The 24,578-nt window shown below is 44.5% G+C and overlaps 1 protein-coding gene across 4 annotated transcripts in view; it reads right to left on the bottom strand.

Moving 5' to 3' along the window:
• The window catches only part of GORASP1 (golgi reassembly stacking protein 1), a 163,355-nt gene that overhangs the window by 97,032 nt on the left and 41,745 nt on the right, over positions 1–24,578 (bottom strand). For all 4 annotated transcript variants that reach the window (XM_029588395.1, XM_029588394.1, XM_029588397.1 and 1 more), the window contains 2 exons: positions 15,906–15,992; positions 3,477–3,607 (listed from right to left, as the gene is read on the bottom strand). In XM_029588395.1, coding sequence (XP_029444255.1) covers positions 3,477–3,607; positions 15,906–15,992 — 218 coding nt within the window. The remainder of the gene's footprint in view (positions 1–3,476; positions 3,608–15,905; positions 15,993–24,578) is intronic.

Raw genomic sequence — 24,578 nt, 5'->3', positions numbered from 1 at the left:
TCTTATTTCAAACAATTGAAACTTATTTTTAACTTAAGGGAAATAGTATCAGAAAAATAATGTACTAATAGCAGATACAGTCGTCTGGCTCTTGCCCACAAAGAGCTGCAACCAGTTTCGTGTATACAGCACGTATGATCACTTCATTTACCGTTTCCCAATTTTCAATAAAACACAACACTTCCTTGTGCAAACCGGTACTCTCATCAATACCTCTGTGCTCTGCCTAAAAATGATTACTTTATATCACTTTTTATTAAATCAATTTTGCACTTAGCTTCCAGGTCTTTTTTTGCTTTGTGCTAATTTTCTTTCTTCGTGCTGTGCTGTGTTATACTCTCCTCCGCGCTGAATGCGCTGTGCTGTCCTCCACTTTAGCTCTGCTTACTTTCCAACATTGTCAATGTTTCGGGGTCTAAAACCGCCTTCTTCAGGGGATTCAACTATTTTTCTTTGGCCTCAACCGGCTCTGCCCCACAGCACTCCTTCAATAATGGTGCGGGGATTGCACAAAATAGGATTGAAAATTGGGAAATGGTAAATGAAGTGATCATACACGAAACTGGTTGCAGCCCTTTGTGGGGAAGAGCTAGACGACTGTATCTGCTATTAGCACATTATTTTTCTGATACTATTTCCCTTAAATTAAAAATAAGTTTCAATTGTTTGAAATAAGATTAGGTTCCTCAAATTGTTGGTTTAATGGTGTATAACAGTACAGTGAGGACTCAGTAGCCTGTTATAAGAATTGTTTTTGTTTTCTATACGATACTGTATATATGCCATTATCTATTTTTAATACAGCCCAAATACTCTGTGTTTCAAATGCTTGGATATTGTTCTTGACCTAGAGAGCTAATCCTTCCCCTGTTCTGTCATCTTTATCCTTTCACAATGGGTTACAGTCCAATATGGTTTTATCCCAATCATGAGACAAACTAAACCATGTCTCTGTAAAAGCAACAATACCCAAGTCTGCCTCCACCATAAGGGCCTGCTGATCTGGAATTTTATTACTCAGACTATGAGCATTTGTGCTCATAGGTTTCTAGCTATTCTTTCTTGGTTTGCTGCTTTTCTTGGCTTCCTTTCTGGCTCTTTTGCTTAGGAGTAGATTATTGAGCTGATTCATTTTGTTAATTTCTACACTCACTTCCTGTATTTGTATTTGTCGCGGGGTGACATTCCAAGTCCCTTGTCTTCCTTCTATCACCCATCCTCTAGTTTCAGTGCCTGATGACATATGACCTCAGTTTCTCTGCCCATGGGAGATGGAGATCCATTTCCAGGGATACCTGTGGGCTCTGAGTACCCCCTTGATGGTTTATATATGCCCTCACCTTGGTGTTATCTGACATCACTCGCACTGCCTTCTTGAACAATCAGAGTGAGAATTTGAGAAAGGCCAAATGAATTGCTCTTGCTTCCACTGGGGACCAAAGTCACTGTACATGGAAGTCCTGACAATTGGCTTCCAAGCCTTCAAGCTCAGATCTATAGTTACCACCTTCTAGACAGGGGAAACTAAATCCCCCCCCCCCCTTTCAGAGGACGCCTATTGCGGGAGAGGCAGTCGCATCCTGTAATCCTGAGCAAGGGGGCTCCATCGAGATAGTAAAGTCTTCTGCAGAAGATGCATGTGAGCCCTCAGCCACAGGATCACATCCAAGGTTGCTTCCATGGAACCCAGAGTCTGAAGGTAACTCCAAATCGAAGGGTTCCGTACCACTCAAAGCCCCTTAACCTGAGTCTCTAACTTCAGAATGTGTTGATTCAGAAGGAACATTCAGCCTGCTTCCGTATCGAACTGCGCCCAAGATACACTAGGTTCTGAGATGTATGCAAACACCTCTTCACTAGGCTGGCCACCCAACCTTATTCCTGTAGCCACTGAACCACTCTTTGAGTGACTATTTGCTCTCCTAGACCGACTTTGCACAGATTAGCCAATAGTCCAGTTACAGGTGCACCAAAATATTTTTTCTGCATAGGGCTGCCAACATTCTCATCATGACCTTGGAGAAGGTAATCAGGGCCGTGGCTAACCTGAATGGTAGTACCTGAAACTGACACCCCATTGCTGGAAACTGATGAGGGAACCAAAATGAAAAGTGAAAATAGGCTTCTGCCAAAGGCTAAAGTGGCCAAAGTGTAGAGCAAGAACCCTATGACCTTTGGGACCACACAAAAATAAAGTAGTGCCCTAGATTGTCCTGGTCCATCAGCAGCAGAATAGCAGCCTGCAAGCCTAGTACAAGTTTCTTTTGAGCCTCCCTTAACTAGGGTGAATGGCAAGAGAGCAACCACTGCTCGGACGGAAATTGGACTGCCTGATGAGAGCCTCAAAAGGACTCCCAAAGTTGTCAGACATTGGACTGGTTCCCAGTCGTGACAGTCCCGCAGATTCACCAGAGACTCTTGAAGCACAACTCTATGGAAGAAAAACTGCTTAACCGAGGGAGGGGGAACCAAAGTTTCAACCCTGGGAGTATTGTCAGTTTCCAATGCAGAAAAGGAATTTTGAATGGGGATTGGGAGGTGTACTTGTGTCACAGGTCTTAGTCTACCAGAGCCCACAGAGACCCATTTATTTCTTGGTTTTTGAATCCTCTGAGGAAAGACTTGCTGGATGGGAGAGGATCTTCTTGGGCTTTCTTAATTGTAGCTAATTTAGCTTTAAGTTGAGTCAACTTCTTTTCCATTATAGAGAGCTTCAAATAGATAGGGCAAGCTCTGAGCCTCCAGATGGACTATCTTAGGACTAAAGCCTTTTGCATAACATTTTAATTATGTTAATTTCTTTGTCAATTATCAAAATAACTGTTCTATAATCAAACACCTTATGACCACTTAATATGATTGATGATCTTTGGCTATCTAACTTAGGAAACGACCTCGGAGGTGGGTGTTATTACCCCTGAATAAGTCCTTGGTGAGACTTCATTTGAAATACTGTGCACAGTTCTGGAGACTGTACCTTCAAAAAGATATAAACTGGATGAAGTCAATCTAGAGGGTAGTTACTAAAATGGCCAGTGGGTCTAAATTATAAAGGATAGGACGACAGATTTAAATATCTAAACATGTATACCCTAAAGGAAAGGCAGGATAGGGGAAATATGATAGCGACATTTAAATACCTGTAATGTATCAATACACAGGAGGAGGGTCTCTTTCAACAGAAAGAAGGTTCTGGAAAAAAGGATCATGGGATGAGAGTGAAAGAAGGTAGTCTCAGGAGTAATCTAAGGCAATATTTCTTTATAGAGATGAAAGTTGATACATTGAACAGACTCCCAGTAGAGGTGATGCAGGCAAGGATAGTATCTGAATTCAGGGATTGCAGAGCCGAGCAGGTGGTGTGAATGGGCAGACTAGAAATGCCATATGGTCTTTTTCTGCCATCATATTTCTATGTTTCAAATTATACAGACTTTGCATGCAGTCCAGCAAGAAACAAACAGCCAGCTAAATACCTTCCTTCACCACCCCAGGCTCCATTGGGAGTAACAAGGACCTCTCGGCAGGAATCCATTTCTGTGCTATAAACCAGAAGCCTCAATGGCTTGCCCTCATGAGATTCAATTAATGTGAAGAAATCCTCTGACTGAAAGAAAGGAGAAATTTCACATTTAGTTGTATTACACAAAGAGTTCTTCTTAATACTGCTTCCTGCCTTTAGCCATTCATGCCATTCTAGCTTTAAAAGGGAGATTATTTTCTTTTTGGTTAACTTGTTTATTACAGAGACTGAAATCAGAACTTTCTCTAGATATCAATTTCCATCAGTTCAAGCAAGAAGGATATAGCAGAGCTGCTTACCTATAACAGGTGTTCTCCTAGGACAGCAGGATGTTAGTCCTCACATGTAGGTGACATCATCAGATGGAGCCCAGCACGGAAAACTTTTGTTAAAGTTTCTAGAAACTTTGACTGGCACACTGGGCATGCCCAGCCTGCCACTAACTACACGTCCATGCAGGGTTCCTCTTCAGTCTTGTAATATAGAATTACGAAAAAATTAAAATACAAACTAGGAGAAATCCAACTCCACGGGATGGCTGATGGGTTTCCTGAGGAGAAACATCCTGCTGTCCTAGGAGAACACCTGTTATAGGTAAGCAACTTTGTTTCCTCCTAGAATAAGCAGGATGGTAATCCTTGCGGGTGAATCCCTAGCCAAAAGCTGCTCCCAAACAACAAGCAAGACCAAAAGGCACCCAACCAGGTGCCAACAGGCACAACAATACCGGTGCTGTTTGTAACAGAGGATAGGAAGCCTGAACCCGAACAAAGGGCCTGAGGCAGGAAGAGCTGGGTTTCACATCTGAAAGAGATTCCGGAGGACAGACTGGCCAAAATTGCTGTCGCGATGGCCATCTCTGTCCAGATAATAGTGCGAGGCAAAGGTGTGGAGGGAACTCCAAGTCGCAGCCTTGCAGATCTCGTCACCGGGGACCGCTTGCAAGTGGGCCACTGATGCTGCCATGACTCTGATAAACTGAGCTTTGACATGGCCCCCAAGCCGCAGTCCCGCTTGCGCATAGAAGGAAATGCAATCTGCTAGCCAGCTGGACAGGGTCTGTTTGGCAACGGCAAGTCCTAATCTGTTCCTATCAAAAGAGATTAAGAGTTGTGTGGACTGCCTATAGCCTGCTGTCCGTTCCAGGTAAAAGGCTGAGGCCCTCTTGCAAGCCAAACCATGTAGTGCCTGTTCGCCTTGGGGTAAATGAGGCTTAGGAAAAAAGGTGGGCAGGTCAATAAACTGATTCAGATGAAAATCCATCACCACCTTAGGGTGTGTGCATAGAACCACTCTAACGTGAAATAAATTTGTGTAAGGTGAATACGACTCCAAGGCCTGAAGCTCGCTGACCATGCGCACCAAGGTGACCACCACCAAGAAGATGACCTTTCAGGTCAGGTCTTTCAGGTCACAGACATGGAAAGGTCAAAGGGAGCCTTCCTCAGCTGGACCAAGACCACCCTGAGGTATCAGGACACAGCGGGGGCCTTAGGATAGGCTTCAGCTGAAGTAGACTCCGCATAAAGTGCCCCACAATAGGTTGAACCGAGACAGGCAACCTATCCACCCCTTGGTGGTAGGTCCCAATAGCACTGAGATGTACCTTGATGGTGATGGTCTTTAGGCCAGCTTCCGAGAGGTACAGGAGGTAATCAAGTAGCTTTGGAGTGGAGCAAGAGAATGGATCCAAGCTGTGGTGCTCACACCAAATAGAGAGCCTCCTCCACTTCAGACCATAAGACTTCCTAGTGAAAGGCTTCCTGGATGCCACTAAGACCAGAGACACATCATCTGAGAGGTCCAGTGGCTGTAAAATCACCCTCCCAACATCCAAGCCATTAGGAACAAGGCCTGGAGGTTGGGATGGCGCAGCATGCCCTGATCCTACGTGATAAGGGTCTGAGGAGGTCCCCGGATTGATCGGCTCCCGAAGAGAGAGATCGTGCAGGATTGGGAACCAGATCTGTTGTGGCCAATAAGAAGCGATGAGAATCATGGTGCCCTGGTCCTGCTGGACCTTCAGGAGAGTCTTCGGCACCAGCAGAAGTGGAGGATACACAAACAAGAGGCTCTGGCCCCAATGGCGGGCGAAGGCATCCGATGCTGGTCTGACGTCTCTCCTGAACAGGGAGCAGAACAGAGCTACCATCCTGTTGCAGAAGGAAGCGAAGAGATCCATGTCTGGGGTTTCCCAAAGATAGAAGATCCAATCAGCAACCTCCTGCTTCAGGGACCACTCATGGGGGTCGAAGGAGCAACTTAATCTATCTGCCACCATATTCTCCAACCCCGGTAGGTACAAGGCTCAAAGCTGAAAACCCTAGGACAGAGCCCACGAACAGATTTGGACTGCCTCCTGGCAGAGGCGGAACAACCTCGTGCCTCCCTGCTTGTTGAGGTACCACATTGCCACTTGGTTGTCGGTCTGGATGAGGACATCTTGTTGGCTAGGTGATCTCAATACACCCAAAGAGAGTATCGGATTGCTCAGAACTCCAGGAAGTTTATCTGACACTGCACTTCCTGAGCGGACCCAGTGACCCTGGGTGTGGATACCCTCCACGTGAGCACCCTAACCCATCCGTGGTGAGCACATCTTGAGCAGGGGAAGCTTGGAAGGACACCCCTATCCCCAAATTGTATGGATATTCCCACCATGCCAAGGAGTCCCAGAGTGGTGAGGTAATACAGATGGGCACCCGAAGGTCCTGGGTGGCCTGGCACAATTGGGAGTGCAGCGTCCACTGCACCCTGCACATGGGCAGACGCGTGAAGGGAGTAACATGGATGGTCACAGCCATGTGCCCCAACAGGCGTTGCATTCGGTGTGCCGAGACCTGGCGACTTCAAGAGATCTCTCCCACCGGGGACATTAAGGTAAACGCTTGATCCCAGGGCAGAAACACACTGGCTTGCGTCATATCAAACCTGGCACCAATAAAGTCCAGCTGAGTCGATGGGAGAAGCTGAGGCTTTGGGTAGTTGATCAGAAAGCCCAGGATCTCCAACACCCGAATGGTGGAGTGCAGGAACCGCAGCACTCCCTCCTGAATGGTGCACTTGATAAACCAGTCACACAGGTAGGAAAAAAGCTGCACCCGCAGCCTCCATAGGTAGGCTCCCACCACAGCTAGGCACTTGGTAAAGACTCGGGGCACAGACGCCAAGCCGAATGGTAGCACCCGATACTGGAAGTGTTCTTCACCCCCCACAAACCGGAGGTATTTCTTGTGGACACAGAAAATCCCGATGTGGGTATAAGAACTCTTTAGATCGAGGGAGCAGAGCCAGTCCCCCCCTCCGCAGGAGAGGAATCAGGGTGCCCAACAAGACCATCTTGAACCTTTCCTTTTTCAGGAATTTGTTCAAGGCCCTCAAGTCCAGAACAGGATGAAGTCCCCCTGATCTCTTTGTAATCAGGAAATATTTGGCGTAGAAGCCACTCCCCTTGTTGCCTTGTTGGAAGGGGTTCATCTGCCTCTGTCATCACAAGGGTGGAGAGTTCCGTCAAAATTAAGTCTTGATTTGCAGAAGGGCCCCACAAGGGGCACAGGGGAAAGTCCGGAGGGACACCCTGAAAGATCAACCTGTACCCCCAATGAATAATTGAAAGGACACACCGATCTGCACTAATGGTAGGCCAACGATCCACAAAGAACCGAAGCCAGCCTCCAACCAGAAGGTCCACCATTGAGGGCATGGGAGACTGGCCTATGCTCCCTCAGCCAGTCAAAACCCCATGGCGGGGCTTTGCTAGGGTGCCGGCTGAGTCCTAGGAGCCTGTTGTTGCTTAGGGTGTGCCCTAGGGCCTGCCCACTGAGGCCCTGCCCTCACCACCGGAGGGTAGTACCTCCACGAACGGTAAAAATGGTGCCTCAGTCCTTGCCGTGAGAGCTTCTTGCCGGAGGACTGTGAGTCTGGGGTGCTGGCCGAGAGGTGCTGGAGCTCATGATGATCCTTCAGCTGGGCCACAGCATCCTTAATCTTATCCCCAAAGAGATTTTCCCCGGTACAGGGTGTCTGCAATCCTCTCCTGAACCTCCCGATGAAGGTCGGAGGCACGGAGCCAAGCCAAGCGGCAGGAACCAACGCCCGCTGCAGCCACCCTTTGCTGCCATTTCAAATATGTCATAGGTAGACCAGACCTTATGCTTATCACACTCCAAGCCCTGCTGGACCACCTTTAAGAATTCCTCCTGTAGCTGCTGAGGCAGGCACTTAACCAGTTCCTGAGCCTGCTTTCAGAGGTTCCGGGAGTACTGTGTCATATACAACTGGTAATAGGCAATGAGAGCAGCCAACATTGAGCCCTGGAAGACTTTCCTGCCCAGGGCATCCAGTGCCCTGTGCTCCCGACCCAGGGGAGCAGAGGCATGGGTACGAGAATGTTTTGCCTTCTTGAAGGTGGACTCCACCACAATGGATTGGTGTGGGAGCTGATGCCACTCAATGCCACCGTGGAAGGCTGAATCAGGTACACCACACTGGTCTTCCTGTTAACAGAGGTACCAAAATGGGATGCTCCCAGAGCCGAATGAACAAATCCTTAAATATGTCATGGATTAGGATAGCCACCACCTCCTTAGGTGCATCCACGAATTGGAGAAGCTTCAGCATCTTGTGCCTGGCATCCTCCTCTGACAGGAGCTGGAAGGGGATGGATTCCGCCATGGCCCACTCAAAGCCTGTGAACGTCAAGTCCTCGGGAGGGGATCTGTGTCGCTCCTCTGGAAGCGATGGCTCAGAGGGCAGGTCCTTGAAGTCATCAGAAGAGGACTCAAAGGCATCATCCCCCCACGGTTCGTATGGGGTGTCCTCATCACTTAGATCACCCAGGGACACTGGTAGGGGAGCCCAAACCACCCCACGATCCTGGGGCACTGAAGGCACAGAGGGCACTGAGAGCATCAGCAGCACCAAAGGCTTCGAGGAATCCGGCATGGGCTCGGGTAAGCCTGGCCTCAGGGTCGGCTCCGGAGGCGATGCCACCGGCCTCGATGGACTTCCCTTATCTGAACAATCGGCGATGGGGATGGTGTCCGATGGAGGCAATGCTTATGCCCCACGGAGCATCGAAAGCACCCGGGTCACTGGTAGCGGCTGCGTTGGTAGCGCACCAAGAAGATCCAGGCACTTCAGCAGCAGTGCCAGTATCGATGGTGCAGGCTCCGACATTGGTGGAGGGCCTGATGGGGCCAGCAGCTCGGTGCCTTGTAGGGCTCGGCTGACTGCCAACTACACTCTGCGTTCTAACTCCTTCTCAAAAGCTGCCGAAGACAGGACAGCCTGAGGAGGAGGAGGTGTGACCAGATCTCTCTTGGAGCCCGAGGGAGACCGATGTCAGAAACCAGACTTTGTGGGGAATGCCTCAGGCCCCCGAGCTCGATGGAGGGCAATGCCTCCTTAGCATGGTGCACTTTGGGGGCATCTTGGCCAGAGCCGGTGCCCTCCCGAGCTTGGTCTCATGTGAGAATGGAGACTGATGACGGTGCTTATTAGACTTCCCACAATGATTAGCCCGGTCTTTCCCCAGCACAGAAGACGACAGTGACAATCTGGATCTGGAACGAGAAGGGATAGAGGAAAGCCAGTCTCCGGCATCTAAATCCACCTGAGACCCAGCGGGAGAATGGACAGCATGGGACCAGTAGCCACCGGTTCCCCGCTGCCCAGAGGTGTGGATGCCCCGTCTAGGCCAAGAATCAGACTTCTTGGGGCTAAACAACTTCTCCATTTTATCTAGGTGTGCGCAGCGACCCTTGAAGATCATCTGGGCACAAAAGTGACACCCCCTGATGTCGTGCAACGCCCCCAGGCATAAAACACAGACCTCATGGGGATCTGTGATTGACATGATCTGGGGGGCAATGGGGGTATCGCCGAAAACCCGACAGCACCATATTGAAAACCAATCGACGAGCGGTAGATGGCTGGCGGACACAGGGAACATAGAAACTTACCGTGATGTCCTCTAACTAAGGCCAGGAGGAGACAAGGGACCCAGCGCGGGAAAAAACCTGAGAAAAACTCGAATTGTGGTAGTTTTCCTAGAAAAGCAGCATGAGCTCCACATCTGCGAGATGATATCTCTGCGGAAAAGAAAAGACTGAAGAGGGACCCTGCATGGACACGTGGTTAGTGGCACAAAAGTTTTCTGTGCCAGGCTCCATCTGTTGTCGTCACCCACATGTGAGGACTACCATCCGGCTTGTCCTAGGAGAAAACAAGGTAGCTCAACAAAAAACAGATAAAAATATTCATATTTAAAGAAAATATAAGCATTTGTACTTGTTACCCTTCATCAACATTTGTACATTCCCAGAGGTGTTAAAAAGCTTGCAGTCACATAGTGGTTTGCATTATATTCTAACTCCGCTTATAAAATAAGAATGCTTAAGATAGTGATGCACTAAAGTGAAAATATTTAACACACGTAACCCTAAGCCCCAGTTGCAGTAAAAAATAATAAGTTCCCCAAATCTATATATTTATGAAAGCAATCTAATGTTTTGTCAGTTTTTCTACCATCAAAATGTCCCTCACTCTTTTTATCCAAAGATATCCAGAGTTTGTACTTTCTTCTAAAAAAAACCCAACCCCTAGCTAGCACAAGTTGCCACAGTTAGTAGATGAGTAACCAATTTACCATTCTATTGATACCAGCAAGAGAGGCACTAGAAGGAAGATCCACCCCAGTAACAGATTGTATTGAAAATCTTACAGAATTCCAGAAAGTAATTATTAAGGGACACTGGCACTAAACATGGTATATCATCCCAGAGTTTCCACAGCCTCTCCAAACAGTTGGTTAGATAATTTTCTGAACCTTAAATAATTAACAAATAAAAAGTTTGGTTTATTTAAATTGAAAGGGTGGGGAAGGGGAATGGATAGTACCAATGCTGGACTGCTCTGTTAGGTGCCGGTAACTAGTGCATCTGTTGCTGTTCTTTTTGTGTGTTTTGTATTATTTCGATTTATGGTTATTTATGCAATTCACTATTTTCAAATATTAACTACTGTACTTTGTGTGTTAAGGTGGTATATAAAATTTGCAATAAATGAACAAACCAACCTAACTAGATCTTAACCAGAAAGGTATGAGACATCACTTTGTAATTGTTTGTACAAAAATGTGTGCAAATGAAACAGTCGGCAGATGATTCTCAAATATCCATCCAAACTTGCACTAAGGTGGGTCTAGCAATATCCCTCTCCCTCGCCTACATATATGCATGCCCAAATTCTGGAAATTTATCTAGAATTAAGCTTGCATAAACATTCAAAATCCTACCACTTGTCAAACTTTGATAGAGAAAGCTAGTTTTAAATTCCAAAAGAGAAAGCTCATTCCATTTTGATGCTGAAAACCAGATATTTCACTAGTTGGGATAACAGGACTCAAGGTCTTTCCATCCTTAAAGAGAGTTAGGCATCTAAATTATCCTCTAGGGCAGAGTCCCTAAATTTAGGATCCTATTTTCACTAAGCACATAAATTCAGGTGCCTATAAAGCGGGTGGCTACAAGGGGAAGAGTTAAGATGTGGGAAAAAATTTAGGCCCATGACACTGATTTTCAGAACTAGGCATCTCAATCTAAGCAAATAAATTGAAGGTCTTAATTTAGGTTTATAAGCTTTATGCCCCTAAATTAAGGCAAATTTTCTGCTAAAAACTTAAGCCCTAAGCATTTTTTGCTAATTGATCCCCAAGCTGCTTATCAAACAGAAAATGCACACTCATTATATATACACATTTACAAAAATTAGAATACCTGTGGTAACAAAATTGACTAAAAACTGAAAATTAATAATTATCCCTATCCTGGCAGCCATAATTCAACATCCCTTTGACCTATCACTACTCAATGCAGAGTTCTAGTAGCTATGCTGGGCCTGGATAAATCCAAGCTTTTCCAAGTCCTGATACCATTTATAGCAAATACCATGAAAATTTTCAAGACCGTAAGGGTCCCTTTTTCAAATGTAGTAGCAAGGATCAAAAAGAGGGAAGTCATACAGGACGTTCTCAGACCTAAGACACAATTGGTTCCTGAAAACTGTATCTTAAGTAGAAAGGTTGTTAGGTTGAAACCAATTGTTCCATAAAGACAATGTTAAAAATGGGGGATTGGTTCTTAAGCCGAGGACGTCCTGTATACCTGGTACAGGAGTGTGCTAGAGAAGAAATTGGTATTGCCGGGGGTCTTCAGATAGCGTCAAGCGAATCAGCATAAATGAGCAAGAGCTTAGTTATATGAGATGTCAGCAATATTGTGATTAGGTGAAGATGAGGCAAGAAGATTCCTTCTATGAATTATTTAATATTTTATAACCTGTAAAGAATCCAAAGTTTTTTTTTCCATCATCCTTAAATTGTTAGAAGATGCCACAAGACCTCCCAACTATCTTTCCCCCCATTTTTTTTTATTCTTATCTTCATCTTTCAACCCTGTATCTTTCTCCCCCACCTCATCTTCTAAACCTTTCTTCCCTGTTTTGCTTCCTCCCCATGTGACTGCCCCATGCCTCTTAAATTTCCTATTATTTCCCCCCCTGCCCTTGTCCTCCTCCTCTCCTCATGTACCTTTCCCAAAGGATCCTGGGATCCAATATCACTAAATGGAAAAAAAATGTCTTAGCCTCTTTAACTTAATTAAAAAATATCACAGAAAATAACTTGTGATGTAGTGATGGTTCCTTTTGCACTAAAGTATAGTTACCTGCATAGTCAGAAAGCTGAATTTCCTGACTTTTATTTACATGATGCTAACAGTTTTTGAAAATTAATTCCCAAAGTTCTTTTTTAATATAATATTGTTCTTTTTTTATGTTTTTAGAACAGATCCATTGGCCATATCAGTGGGAAATCTGCTAAATATGGAAAGTTAGGGTAATAGCTCTACCGGGCTCTTCTGATTGGAGAACTCAAACTGAATGTGTCTCGGTTGCTGTACGCTTGCCTGATCAAGGGGTCAAGCTAATGGTGTGATTTTCAGAAGTTAGTATAATACCTACAGCCCCAAGTTTCTCTTAACAACTCAGGAATGGATTATGCAGCAAGACTTTGAAAAATCTGTGGCAAAGCTTGTTAAATTCTGTAACAAATATACATAAAAGTTGACATACTTTTACATATTAAATAATACAAACTTTAATTTACACAGTAAAAATAAAGTAGATTTTTTACCTTTCCTGCGTGTCTGGATAATTTATTTTGGTTTCTTTTATGATTTTTTGGAGGGCTGAGGGAGAAAGTATCTCATAGAAAGAACAGGGAGGAAGGCAAAGAGGAAAGGGATGGGGAGAGGGGAAGAGTTCTCTGGAATGGAAGGGGAAGAGGATCAAGGAGGGAAGGATCAAGAAGAGACAAGGGGAAGGGATGATCAGGGCGAGAAAGGGAGAATCAAGAAAGGAAGAGGGAAGATAGGGAGGATCAAAGAAAAGAATGGGAGGAGAAGGATTGCATACCTTCTTCTCTTCCATCATTGATCTCCTTTATACCTGCTAGCCATGATAAGTCCTTCGCGCCCACCACCTATAGATCTCTTCTACAGCCCTCGACCAAACCCCATTCCTCAATTGGATCTCCTCTCCCATCCCTTAAAAAACACTCGCTATAGACCTCTTCCCCTCCAGTCCCCACAGCTCTCATCTCCATCCCCCCACTTCCCCCAATCCCCTTTCTCTTCTAATCCACGACTCAGTGACAGTAGGAGCAGGCAGTAATCACAGTGAATGAGCTGTGCACTTTCAGGCCCTGCCCATTCTGGTTTCCACAAGAGTAGATGGGGTGGGCGGGACATGGCAAGGCCAACAAGTACAGATCAGGTGGCTTGGTTCTAGTGATTTCTACATGCTGTCCTAAAGCCTCCTAGTGGAAAGGGAGACGATGGTACCAGCAGGGAGCAGGCACAGCTGGCCCAGGTTGGGGCCCAGGTGGAAGGAACCAGAAGGGTTGGGGTAGAAGGTCAGGTATACTGTATCACTATAAACATCCTTATAGACACAGTAACCTACCAATCATGCAAAGTTAGGATTTTAGCTAGGTCAGGTTGCCCGAGTAGGATGGAAGGAAAGGGCTGAAGCTGTAACAGGCCCTTCAACTCCTCCAGGAAGAACAGGCAGAAATAACCTCTCTCTCTGAGGTTAGCAAGGTCACCATTAATGTTTATATCTGTGTTCATCAGTGAGACTATACCTTTACATATACTGGCACAAGAATCTGTGAATCTCTCTTTCATATTACTATAAACATGGACACTGATATAGGACACAATGTATATACATTTTTACAATGTCACAGAAAGTATTTGTAGAAATATCATCTACATCAATTTCAATGTGGATATTATGTCACAGAATCTGATAATGGGCCCAAAAACATGAACATAGTGCTCATTCCATCAATACTATTTCAACAATGAAAAATACAATGCACAGATTTTTTTTCTAACACGCATAAATACAACGTTTCAGCACAAAATTATCATTAAAACCCTAACTTATGATTCTAGACACAGTACATAAACTTGCTTCTGGTTTACTTCCAGCAGGGTGCATAATTTGGTTTAAAATTTCCAGCTGTTTTTGAGCTAGATGTACTCAAAAACAAAGTCTGAAAAATAAACAAATCAAGTCTCATGTTTATCTAGCTCCAAAACTACTAAACCAAAATTTGGGAGAGGAGGAGTATTCTAGTGGTTAGAGCACAGGGCTACAAACCAGAGAAACAAGAGTTCGAATTCCACTGCCACTCCTTGTGAGCTTGAGCAAGCCACTTTACCCTTGGGTGCAAACTTAGGCCTAGAGCCACTAAGCCATGATGTGTTTTCGTGGGAGGGGTGTTGCTGCAATAGTGGGGCATGAAAACATGCCCTATGAAAACACATTGCAGGTATGTGGCGCATTCTTGCAGCCAAATACCGCAGGACATAAGAATGCGGCGAGCGGCCCTTTAACATAATGGCTGCCCCAACCTCAATGGACTGCTTTCTCCTTAAAGGGCCACTGTCCAAAAAAAAATGCTGCGGCAAAATGGGAAAGTTGAGTGGGCCCTCGGCTCAAACCGGGGCCACCAGTCAAGGTGGCCCCAACTCCCCAAAATAATAAAACAGAAAAATGAGCTCGCGTGGCAACGGCACCCCCCCACCCTCCCTAAGGTAAATAGTGCACTGGGGGTTCAGTGCCCCCTCCACCTTCCCTCCAAAGGTAAATCCCAAAAAAGTAGTAGGTCCGGGTGCCCCCCTTCTCCCCCCCCCTCCCCACAGTAATTGAAAAAAAAAATTGAGTTGTCCAGGCTCGGGCCCGAATCCCCCTTGCCCCTCTCCTCATGTCCCCTTCACACATTTGAAAGTATTATGGGTTCCCGCAGGGGTTACTGGGGGAGATAAGGGGGGGCCCGGGTCCAGATTTCTCAATTTTTTTCAATCATCTTTAGGGAAGGATAAAGGGGATTAAAGGGGGAGGGGCACCAATCCCCACTCAACTTCCCCATTTTGCCACAGCATTTTTGTTTTTTTTTTGGGGGGGGAAGGCTCTTTAAATGTGAGGCAGGAGCCTTAGGACCCGCATTAGGGTCCTGGGCCTCCTGCCTCACATTTATTGCTTTTCAAATAGGTGTAGTTATTTTATTGCGGCTGACCACATTCTCAGTTGGCTGCGATAAAATATTTGCATCAGATTGCCTACTAATGATCTTCTTTGCATGCATTTGCATTATTCACATGCAAAGAAGGTCATTGTAATAGGGAGGGTGCCAGGGCAGGGACATGCAAAATTATTGTGTATGTTGCATAATATTTCTCTACCGCAGCTTGATGCATTTCCCAGTAAACTAACTGGCCCTGTAAGGGATAGGGAAATACCTACACTACCTGAATAAAGTAGATGATGGCATATAAGGATCAAGTGACCCAGTCATCATCTTCTTTGGTTTTCTACCACTTTGGCACACTGACAGGGATTTGGATGCCCACTTCCTCTGCTAAAGTTGAAAAATAAAGGACTATTTTTGTTAAAATGCAGAGTGAGTGAAAAGCCATAGCTAGAATATTACTATGATAATGAGCAATTCATTATAATGACTGCATATTGTTTATTGGAGGCCTGTAAACCACTCCAAAGAAGAAATGCGACTCCGACAGTGCTCTATGCTTCAATGGCAAGGGGGAATAAAGAAAAGATGATTTTTATATTCCGACAACAACCAACAAGGACTGAATTACACAGTCTGGGTAAACAAATAAGCATTGGTGTAGCTTGCTTGCTACAGCGGTTACTACCCCGAATCAATTAATATTCCGACAACCACCAACAAGGACTGAATTACACAATATATAAAGACAGTGATGGGAAAGGGCAGCATATCCTACAGTACCTCTTGCATTATCTGATCTGATCCCACAATATAGTCCGTGTAAGGTTGCAAACCAGCAAGAGCAGCAGGCGACGTGGCTTCCACATCCTGAGAAAAATATGCAAGGTTATTAATTTTTCTTATAGAAGAAAAATCTGATTAACACAGACACTTGAATATATAACAACATAGGGGCCGAAGCAATATCGAGCACCGAGCTCATCGCACTGCTAAATGTGCAATTGGACGCACGTTTTGGATGTGCTAGACATGCGCCCAATGGAATATCGGGCTTAGCGTGTCCAAAGCGGGCTTCCATACCAGCGCATAGCTAATAGTGTTCATCACATGCAAATACCATGTTAATGAGGCTATTAGCTAGTACTCCTGATGTAAAAAAAAAAAAAAAAAAAAATGTGCACTCAATGCACACAAATTAAACTTCAAAAATTAACAGCAACCCAGAGCTGGTGTTAACATTTGAGGCACCCCAAACCATGCTCAGAAAAGCAAAAAATACAGCTTTTCTGTCATTTCTCCTACTTAATATTGTTGTGATACTAAACAGAAGGAACCACAGAAAGCTGCAACATGAAAAAAAAAATATATTGACAGCGATCAGGTTAGGAAAATGGAGACACTACAAAGAGTAAAAGGGTGTATTTGAAAAAACAAAACAAAACAAAACTGGTCTGGCTGCTTTACATAGTAACATAGTAAAAGGACTGCAGAAAAAGACCAACAACCCATCTGGCCCGCCCACTTATTCCTTACCACACTGCTAAGGAAACATCCCAGCTGCCAGCCATAGTGCATGACTGCTTGTAATACAGCACTCTTTATTAAAGACAGATTTGTACTTTATCATCTTGGGCAGATAAGCATCAGGGCCAGATTTAAGAGTTTTGCACCCATAGGCAGGATTGGAAAAAAGGGGGTTGGATACCCTGGCTATGACTACATCTGGGCCTGATAAGCACACAAGATCTCCCAGTTAGATCACATCCAAAGCCCTTCGTTTGTCTATACCAAACAGGCATTGTAATAATCTAGATAACTACCAATACTAGTGTGGCTGTTGCCTGAGTATGTGGCCTCCTAGGTACCTTTGTATAACCTGCCAAACAGACTCAGCTACGTGAGCGTTTGCATTTCCACCAGGATTTTTTATTAGCCCTAACAGTTGTTGAATCATTTCTAAGGCACCTTCAACATATGCCGCTAGGCCGTGCTTCCGTTATCTGCTCAAATTTTTGCAACCAAGGATCCTCTGTGCTTATCCCATGTTCTCTTGAAATCTATAAATATTTTAAGTTTTTCTATCTCCTCTGGGAGGCCATTTTTTGCATCCACTACCCTAATTAGCGAAAAAAAAATTCTTAAAGTTGCTCTTGAATCTATCTTCCTCATGAACCCTTGTTCTAGAACTTCATTTGCACTGTAAAAGGTTTCTTTCTAGTTTACTATTAATACCTCTGAGGTATTTGACTGTTTCAACTCTCTTTCCCCTATCTCTTTTCTCTTCTTAGGTATATATAGCTCCCCTATCTTCAATGAAAAAAAGAGAGGAAGATACATTTCTAGAGCCTAGGGTTTAAACACCTGGACTTAAATAAATCACGTCTCACTCACAGAATGGTGCGCCAACAAAACACTTAGGAGAAATTCAAAAACCATTTCGACAGATAACTTAGTTATCCATCTAAATGGCATGTTTTGATATATTCAGCCTTTTTTCTGGCTAAAACCTAACCAGATAAAAAGAAAGGCATTCTGTGCGTAACTGGGAGGAGCTACTTATACAGCTACCTTAGTCAGATAAGTAACAATGTTCAAACTTACCCGTCTAAAATTTGCTTGTATATTTGCGAGTATATTCAGTGGCATGGCCACTTATTTAGCTAGCTATGTCTAAATATGGACCTCTTAATATTTATCTTTTTTAATGATAATAAACTGACACAAAGTGCATTTCCATAGGGATGAATCTGTTTCCTCCATTTACAGAATAATAAGCCTTACTTTCTCAGGAGCCCCTTGCTACTCATTTATAGGGGCCCCTAATAGGCAGGATCTAAGGACTCCCTTTATCTTCCTTGATAGTTCTTGCTACCGGAATTTCAGAGACTGCTCTGCTGCACTACAGAACAATCTCCTCTACTCACTTTTTCTTGGGCTGAGCACAATATGGGCACAAACTCCTTTATCCCTTGAGATGCAGTACCAGGTTGGCACCTTGTAAACTACTTGAAACAGTTAGGGTCAAATTTCTTCTCCTCAAACTAGAGTGGGTTGTGCGGGCTCCCAGATCCCTTTCAGGAGAGGAAGTTTCTGGAGAACCAAAATTAGAAAAATAGGATTTTCTCCTCCGTCTATAAAACCCTTGAGTGAGGGTTATCTCCCACTTTTGGAAAACTCTCTGCCCCTTTTCTGGTCCATAACCTAGGACTCAGAAATGGAGAAATTACTTACTGATAATTTTGTTTTCCTAAGTGTTGACAAATGGACTTAGGACCAGTAGGTTTATGCTCCCCTGCCAGCAGATGGAGATGGAGCAAGCGGACCTCACAGTATATATAACCCTGCAGTGACCCCAGCCTGCCAGTATTCTCTTCAAAAGCAACTGTGGATAGACGAGCAAAAACTTGATTAAAAAACATGTTTAAAAAAAAGGTAACTAGAACTGTACTCAACCAAACAAACACTGAACTCATGTAAGATTCTAGGAACCCCAAGCTAAGGACTGGATGAACACTTACCAGTAAAACCCTGGGACCCAGAGCCCCACAAGAGGACTACTGACACACTTATGCGGCAGCCGAGGGCAGGAAGCTGAGTCCATCTGTCTACACTAAGAAAAACTAAATTATCAGGTAAGTAATTTCGCACGTGCAAAGGCTGCATCCTCCTGGGCCTGCACATCCAGACAAAAAAATCTGGAAAAAGTGTGTAAGGAGGACCACATCGCAGCTCAGCAGATATTATTGGGAGTCAACAGACTAACCTCCACCCATGACACTGCCTGAGCCCAAGTGGAATGCGCACTAAACTGAGTAGGCAGCATCTTTCCAGCATCCACATACGTGGCCGTGACTACCTCTTTAATGCAACAAACTATGGTAGCCCACGAAGTTGGAGCGCCCTGCTTACCCCCGCTATGGAGAACAAATAGGCAATCTTTCGAAAAGACTCGGAAGCCTCCAGATACCGCACTACAAGTCGCTTGACATCCAAGGAGCAGAAGAGGCGAAACTCCTCTGCATTCTTGACCTTATCTAGGGATGGCAAGGAGATGGACTGATTCAAATGAAAGTCTGAGACTACTCAGACAACAGACAACCACTAGTTTGAGCCTCACCGCCTACTAGGTTTTTTGGCACTCAGCTTCTTGAACAACGGACACTGGCATTTCCAGGTTAAAGCACTCAGCCTTAACCCGTTACTCAGTTGTATCTCTCTATAATTATTTTTCTGCCTTTATCTTTCTTCCAGCTTGTTTAAGCCTCCAAGTTTTCCATTCCTTGTTGATTGTAACTTTGACTTATTCCTTTCGTTTGTTATCTTTTGTTTACCAGAATTGTTACCCCAGTTTTTCCTTTGTTAAATGTAAACCGATCCGATATGGTTATTTACTATGAAGGTCGGTATAAAAAACTGTTAAATAAATAAATAAATAAATAAATAAATAAATACATACTCTGGGCAAGAAGAATGGCACAGTACACAGCTGTAATGCCCCTGGAGTCAGGCAAAGGAATGGCTCCTGGCTACACAAGACAAGACCTGCAGCCTAGAAATTTGATGCACAGAACATATAGCCACCAGGAACACAGTCTTCAAGGTCAACAACCATAAGGAAAGGCTACGCAGTGGTCGGAATATAGGGCCCACCAAAAAATCCAGCACCAAATTAAAACTCCACAATGGAACCAGTAACCTCAAGGGAGGCCTAAGATGCTTCAATCCTTTCAAAAAACGGGCCACAACAAGATGCGACAACAAAGAAACACCATTTATCAGGCCTCTGAAACAGGCAAGAACCGCAATCTGCACCTTCAAGGAATTAAGGGCAAATCCTTTATTCAAACCATCCTGCAAAAAATCCAGAATGAGAGGGATCTTAACTGAAGAGGAAGAACACCCTGCTCCTCACACCAGGCCTCAAACACTCTGCGCCGAGTAAAGTGGCAATCACCGCAGAGGAATACCCACGCTTTAACAGGAGAGCCCTCTCAAGGGCCAAACCGTAAGACAGAATAGAGTCAAGTCTTCGTGAAGAACCGGACCCTGCTGTAACAGATCCATTTACGGTGGAAGATGAAGGGGGGGCGTCCTCCCTGAGTCGTCGCAAATCTGCATACCATGGACACCTGGGCCAGTCCGGCGCCACCAGAAGTGCTAGCCCCCTGAGGCTTGATCTTGCAAATTATTCTGCCCAGCAAGAAGCACAGAGGAAAGGCATAAAGCAATGTCTGCTGGACAGACCTGTCAACAGCGTCTATTCCCAGGGAACACAGATTTCTCCTGCGATTGTAGAAATCGAGGAACCTTCACATTTCGAGAAGTCGCCAGCAGGTCTAGGAATGGAAGGCCCCAGCAATCCACAATTGCTGAAAAGCCTCAGCTGACAACACCCACTCTCCTCTGTCCAGACTCTCCCTGCTGAGAAAGTCCCTCTCTTACATTGTCTTTTCCTTCAATATGAGAGTCTGAGATCATCTGCAGATGACCTTCCGCCCATTCCATCAGCTGGTCTATTTCTTGTGACATTTGCTGGCTCTTGGTTCCTCCCTAGTGATTGATACAGGCCTCCCTCATCGTGTTGTCCAACATCACGCGAACCGCTTGATCCTGCAGCCTGTGGCTTAACTGCAAGCATGCCAGCCGTCCTCCCAGGCCTCCAGAAGTCTAGCCGGACTCTTTGGCAGTCCAATGCCCCATGGTTGTTAACTCCAGATAGTGAGCCCCCCAATTGTGGAGATTTGTACCAACCAGGACAAGGGAATTCCCTTTCTCAGATGATCCTACTGCAACCACCACTGGAGGTAGGAGCACATTTCCATTGGCAAGTGGAGCCGAACCGCATATTCCTGAGACTGTGGGTTCCAATGAGATAGCAGAGAGTGCTGAAGAGGATGCTTATGAGCCCTTGCCCATGGTAGGGAGGAGGAATAGCCTAGTGGTTAGAGCAGTGGGCTACAAACCAGGAAACCAGGATTCGAGTCCCGCTGTCGCTCCTTGTGACCTTGGGCAAGTCACTTTACCCTCCATTGCCTCAGGTACAAAACTTAGATTGTAAGCCCTCTGGGGATAGGGAAATACCTACAGTACCTGAATGTAAACAGATGTGATATCTCAGATCGAATGTCGGTATATAAAAAAATAATTAAAAAAAGAAAGTGGTACCACTTCCAGGGTAGCTTTCATCAAGCCAAGCACTCGTAGGTAGGACCACACTATCGGGGCATATGGTGTTCATCAACTGACGCAATTGAGACATCAAATTCTGGATCCGAACTTCCGGTAGAAAAAAACTCTGTCCTGTCCCGTATCAAACTGGACCCCCAGAAACTCCAATCACTGGGATAGATGAAGATTGCTCTTGGACAGGTTCATCACTCAACCGAGCTCTTGCAAGAAGGAGATCACCTTGTGTATCACCAGGTGGCTCGCTTCCTGAGACTTGGCTCAAATTACTCAGTCGTCCAAATATGGGTGTACCAGGATTCCACCACCATAACCTTGGAAAATGTTGTGGGAGCGGTGGCTAATGGCGCCCCAACACCACAAAGCGTAGAAAGTGTTGGCGTTCCAATTGAATGGGAATATGAAGGAAAGCCTCTGACAGATCCAAGAAGGTCAGAAATTCTAGCTCTCATCAATAAAAATTGTTTTCTTTTCCTCTGAATCATCTTCACATCGAGAAATACTGTGATTTTAAACTGAAGAGTGTTTAAAGAAAAGTTTCAAGAGTCAGTCTTTGTCCGGATCTAACATTAAGGTCACTATCAAGCAGATATGTTAGGTCCAAATTATCTTCTAAGATGAGAGAGCAATGATTCAGAGAAGTTATTTTCTTTTGTTTCTTAAATGGTGAGAGGTAAAAAACTCTTGCTACCAGAGGAAGTGACTGTTCTGGTACTTTCAATACTTATTCTTAGATATCTTTTAAACATTTCAAGCACCGATATCTTACAACAATTTCCAGATTCACTTTCTTAGTTGACAAATTGGTATTATCCTTAGCAATTATTTCTTGGGTTTGCTCAACATGCTTGACTTTATTCTCAGTAGAGATCACCATATCTGTACCACCATATCTTGCTTTGAATTCTCAAAAACACTGATTCAACTCTCCAAACCAGCATTCTTTCCATCACAAACGACATCTGTGGAGTCATAGTCTTTCCAAGTTCCACTGTAGCTTTCCAAATCTCTTCCAAAATAAAGGCTGAGGGCCTTTCCAAACTGAATTTCCTCAACCCTTCCTGCATGGTAATTAAGGGAGAGATAGATACGTGGCTTCCAGTAAGGTCTGCTTCAGTGCTGGACCCAATGTTTCTATCTTGTCAGCTCCATCTTCTGGGTCCACCATCACTGAAACTGCCTGCATTTGCTGCTCCTACCACTGACTCTGCTTTGCACAAGGCTGCATTTGCTTCACTAACATCATTCCTCAGCAATGGTACAGACTGATCAGAAATGGTTCTGGCAACAACAGGGTTATTCTTAGGAGTGCTAGCTTCAAGGCTGAAACACTTGGGCATGAAGGGGATGGGGGCTCATTTAACCCCTTCCCCGAACTCCTCAGCAGTCAACCTCCTGAATCATATGATGTATGCACCACAAATGAGTTCATCGAATCAATAATCAACATGTTTGGCATAGGTACAGGGTGACCCTCCAATTTCCCTTTACAATGTTGTTTATTTTTTGCTGGAACAGGTAAATTCTGTGAACTCTGATTTCAAAACAATATCCAGGGTATTCCAGAGACTGAGCAGGAATCAAACTGCTTATCATGAAGCTCACTATCCCATCTCAGTTTTTCAGGACCGGACCTGCACCATGCTTGCAGTGACCTGGCATTCCTGAAACGACTTGGCTTTTATCAACCAATCATCAAGATATAGATGAACCATGATACCTTCTCTTCTTAAGAAAACCATGACCACCACCATCAACTTGATGAAGGTGCTTGATGCTGTGGCTGGGCTGAAGGGCTCTGAAATGGAAATGCTTCCTAGAATGCATACTTGGCAAAACCTTTGATGATTCCTCCTGATGGGTATGTAAAAGTAGGCTCCTGACAGAACCAGAGACAAAATGAATTTGTCTTGCTTTACCACCACAATCACTGAACAAAGAGTTTACATATGGATATGGGGTATAAGAACATAAGAAATTGCCATGCTGGGTCAGACCAAGGGTCCATCAAGTCCAGCATCCTGTTTCCACCAGAGGCCAAACCAGGCCACAAGAACCTGACAATTACCCAAACACTAAGAAGATCCCATGCTACTGATGCAATTAATAGCAGTGACTATTTCCTAAGTAAACTTGATTAATAGCTGTTAATGGACTTCTCCTCCATGAACTTATCCAATCCTTTTTCAAACCCAGCTACACTAACTGCACTAACCACATCCTCTGGCAACAAATTCCAGAGCTTAATTGTGCTTTGAGTGAAAAAGAATTTTCTCCGATTAGTCTTAAATGTGCTACTTGCTAACTTCATGGAATGCCCCCTAGTCCTATTATTCGAAAGTGTAAATAACCAAGTCACATCTACTCGTTCAAGACCTCTCATGATCTTAAAGACCTCTATCATATCCCCCCTCAGCCATCTCTTCTCCAAGCTGAACAGCCCTAACCTCTTCAGCCTTTCCTCATAGGGGAGCTGTTCCATCACCTTTATCATTTTGGTTGCCCTTCTTTGTACCTTCTCCATTGCAACTATATCTTTTTTGAAATGCAGCGACCAGAAATGTACACAGTATTCAAGGTGCAGTCTCACCATGGAGCGATAGAGAGGCATTATGACATTTTCTGTTTTATTAACCATTCCCTTCCTAATAATTCCTAACATTCTGTTTGCTTTTTTGACTGCTGCAGCACACTGAGCTGATGATTTTAAAGTATTATCCACTATGATGCCTAGATCTTTTTCCTGGGTGGTTGCTCCTAATATGGAACCTAACATCGTGTAACTACAGCAAGGGTTATTTTTCCCTATATGCAACATTTTGCACTTGTCCACATTAAATTTCATCTGCCATTTGGTTACCCAGTCTTCCAGTCTTGCAAGGTCTTCCTGTAAAGTATCACAATCCGCTTGTGATTTAACTACTCTGAATAATTTAGTATTATCTGCAAATTTGATAACCTCACTCATCGTATTCCTTTCCAGATCATTATATATATAAATAAAAGCACCGGTCCAAGTATAGATCCCTGAGGCACTCCACTGTTTACCCTTTTCCACTGAGAAAATTGACCATTTAATCCTACTCTCTGTTTCCTGTCTTTTAACCAGTTTGTAATCCACGAAAGGACATTGCCTCCTATCCCATGACTTTTTAGGCTTCTTAGAAGCCTCTCATGAGGGACTTTGTCAAACGCCTTCTGAAAATCCAAATACACTACATCTACCGGTTCACCTTTATCCACATGTTTATTAACCCCTTCAAAAAA

The sequence above is a fragment of the Rhinatrema bivittatum genome, chromosome 2 (genome assembly GCF_901001135.1).
Source record: "Rhinatrema bivittatum chromosome 2, aRhiBiv1.1, whole genome shotgun sequence".
NCBI lineage: Eukaryota > Metazoa > Chordata > Amphibia > Gymnophiona > Rhinatrematidae > Rhinatrema > Rhinatrema bivittatum.
This window is presented reverse-complemented; position numbering and strand designations above follow the sequence as displayed.